This window comes from Crocodylus porosus, unplaced genomic scaffold (assembly GCF_001723895.1).
Source record: "Crocodylus porosus isolate Cpor-Errol unplaced genomic scaffold, CroPor_comp1, whole genome shotgun sequence".
In the NCBI taxonomy this organism is placed as follows: Eukaryota; Metazoa; Chordata; order Crocodylia; family Crocodylidae; genus Crocodylus; species Crocodylus porosus.
Window position 1 is genome coordinate 102,332,453 of NW_017728943.1, and position 1,820 is coordinate 102,334,272.

At 40.6% G+C, this 1,820-nt stretch overlaps 1 protein-coding gene across 4 annotated transcripts in view; it reads right to left on the minus strand.

The window, feature by feature from the left end:
* Nucleotides 1-1,820, minus strand: part of TTC13 (tetratricopeptide repeat domain 13) — a 64,728-nt gene that overhangs the window by 58,389 nt on the left and 4,519 nt on the right. For all 4 annotated transcript variants that reach the window (XM_019549889.1, XM_019549887.1, XM_019549888.1 and 1 more), the window contains exon 2: nucleotides 1,499-1,593. In XM_019549889.1, the coding sequence (XP_019405434.1) occupies nucleotides 1,499-1,593 (95 nt within the window). The remainder of the gene's footprint in view (nucleotides 1-1,498; nucleotides 1,594-1,820) is intronic.

Consider the following 1,820-nt stretch of genomic DNA (forward strand, 5'->3'; position numbering starts at 1 on the left):
ACCCATCCACTACCACCCTCTGGGTGCGGCCCTCCAGCCAGTTGGCGACCCATTTGACTGTGTGGCAAATGGCAAAGCGGGCTGGGAGGTGGTGTACTACAGCTGCCAGGTTAGGTTGCCTAGCTCCACATCAGCTCACAAGATAGGAGTAGAATTTCCATAACAGCAGCAGTGATATGAAAGGGTTCTGTGACTTTACGAAGTTTGAAAACCACTACATTAAAAAAAAAAAAACTTGTTCAGAAAGGCATTAACTTTCATAGACAACAACCTATGTAGTCTGATGCAACACGAACTTCTGATGAAGTAGACTGTTACCTATGAAAGCTCATTCCTCCTTGAACCAGCTGGCCTATAAAATGCCACCTTGCTTTACTTTCTGCTCATCTTCAGACTAACATGGCTAACCACCTCTGTCCTGGTATGTTTAATGTACATTAACGCTACACAATAATCTCTTCCATAAAAGTTCAGTGTTCAGATACTTACAAGAAGTTAACAATCTTATGAAAAGTTTGGTTTAATAGTAGTTCTTCATTTAAGAGTTTCCAACTCCATCCAAGAGCAGCTTGTAAAAGTTACCACGTACCGGAAATATTTACAAGTAGTGATTTTAAACATCATTCACCAGGTCTATACACTAGATGTATATCTGACCTGAAATGTTTTTTTTTTTAAATCAGCATTCAGTGTGCTAAAAAATTCAGATAGAAAATAAATTTCAAATCAAACTGACCTGGCACTATATTGATAGCCTACAACTCACAGGAACTGCTAGCAACAAAAATGAACTGGGATACAGAGACTATATCAGAGAAGCCAGCAATAAAATGTTCCATCTATGATAAAAGAATGGCATTTACTTTTAGGCTTACTGTAATTTTAGATTTGACACTAAGAATAAGAAAAACTAGCAATCTTTTCTTTATTTGTTGGGATGGAACAAGATGAAAGAATATAAGCATGAAAAAATAAAATGCATTATCTGACACTTTCAAGGAAACTAGATGGGTGACATTTTCAGAAAAGCACTGATCTCCTGTAAACAATATATATATGAATGCAGTCAGAAGATTTGGCACACATAGCTAAATATATACCTGGAGGTGGCACAGGGCCCCAGGGTCCTGATCCTGGCACATGGAGCCTGGATAGAGGCAGCACAGTCTGGACAGAGGCACACAGACCCAACCTGGTGCACAGGGTCTTATCCGGCTCACAGACTGGCTGTGCCACTCATTTGGGCTGCGGAGCCAAAAGACCGAGCACCTGTTTTGCACAGGTAGTGGCATTATTTCCATAGGCAGAAGAACACTCCAAGACTGTCAAGCAAATCTCTTCCATGAGCAATTTATGAGTTCTTACATTTTAAACAGATTCCATTTACATAACCAGCTGAAGCTAATCTTGAGTAAATGGTACACAAGAAAATTATTCCTCTTGCATCTACAACCTATCTGAGTTCTTTTTTGTATGGAACAGACAGTATGCAGCATACCAGAATTTTTTCAGTATTGAGTGAAACCAGAGATTCACAGGATGGAGACCCTCTAAGTTCACAGTCTGATTCATGGAAGTGGAAAAATGGCGAGTCTGCAAAAACAAACATTTTAAATTATTGCCAGGTGGTCTACTAGGAATTTTACATTTCAGTAGGGGTGTTAAATGCGATACCAGACCACCTGTCCTCATGCCAATCCTACATTTCAGCAATCTCTCCACTGAACACTTCATAGATTTCATAGACATTAGGGCTGGAAGGGACCTCGGGAGATCATCGAGTCCAGCCCCCTGCCCAAAGGGCAGGAAGTCAGCTGGGG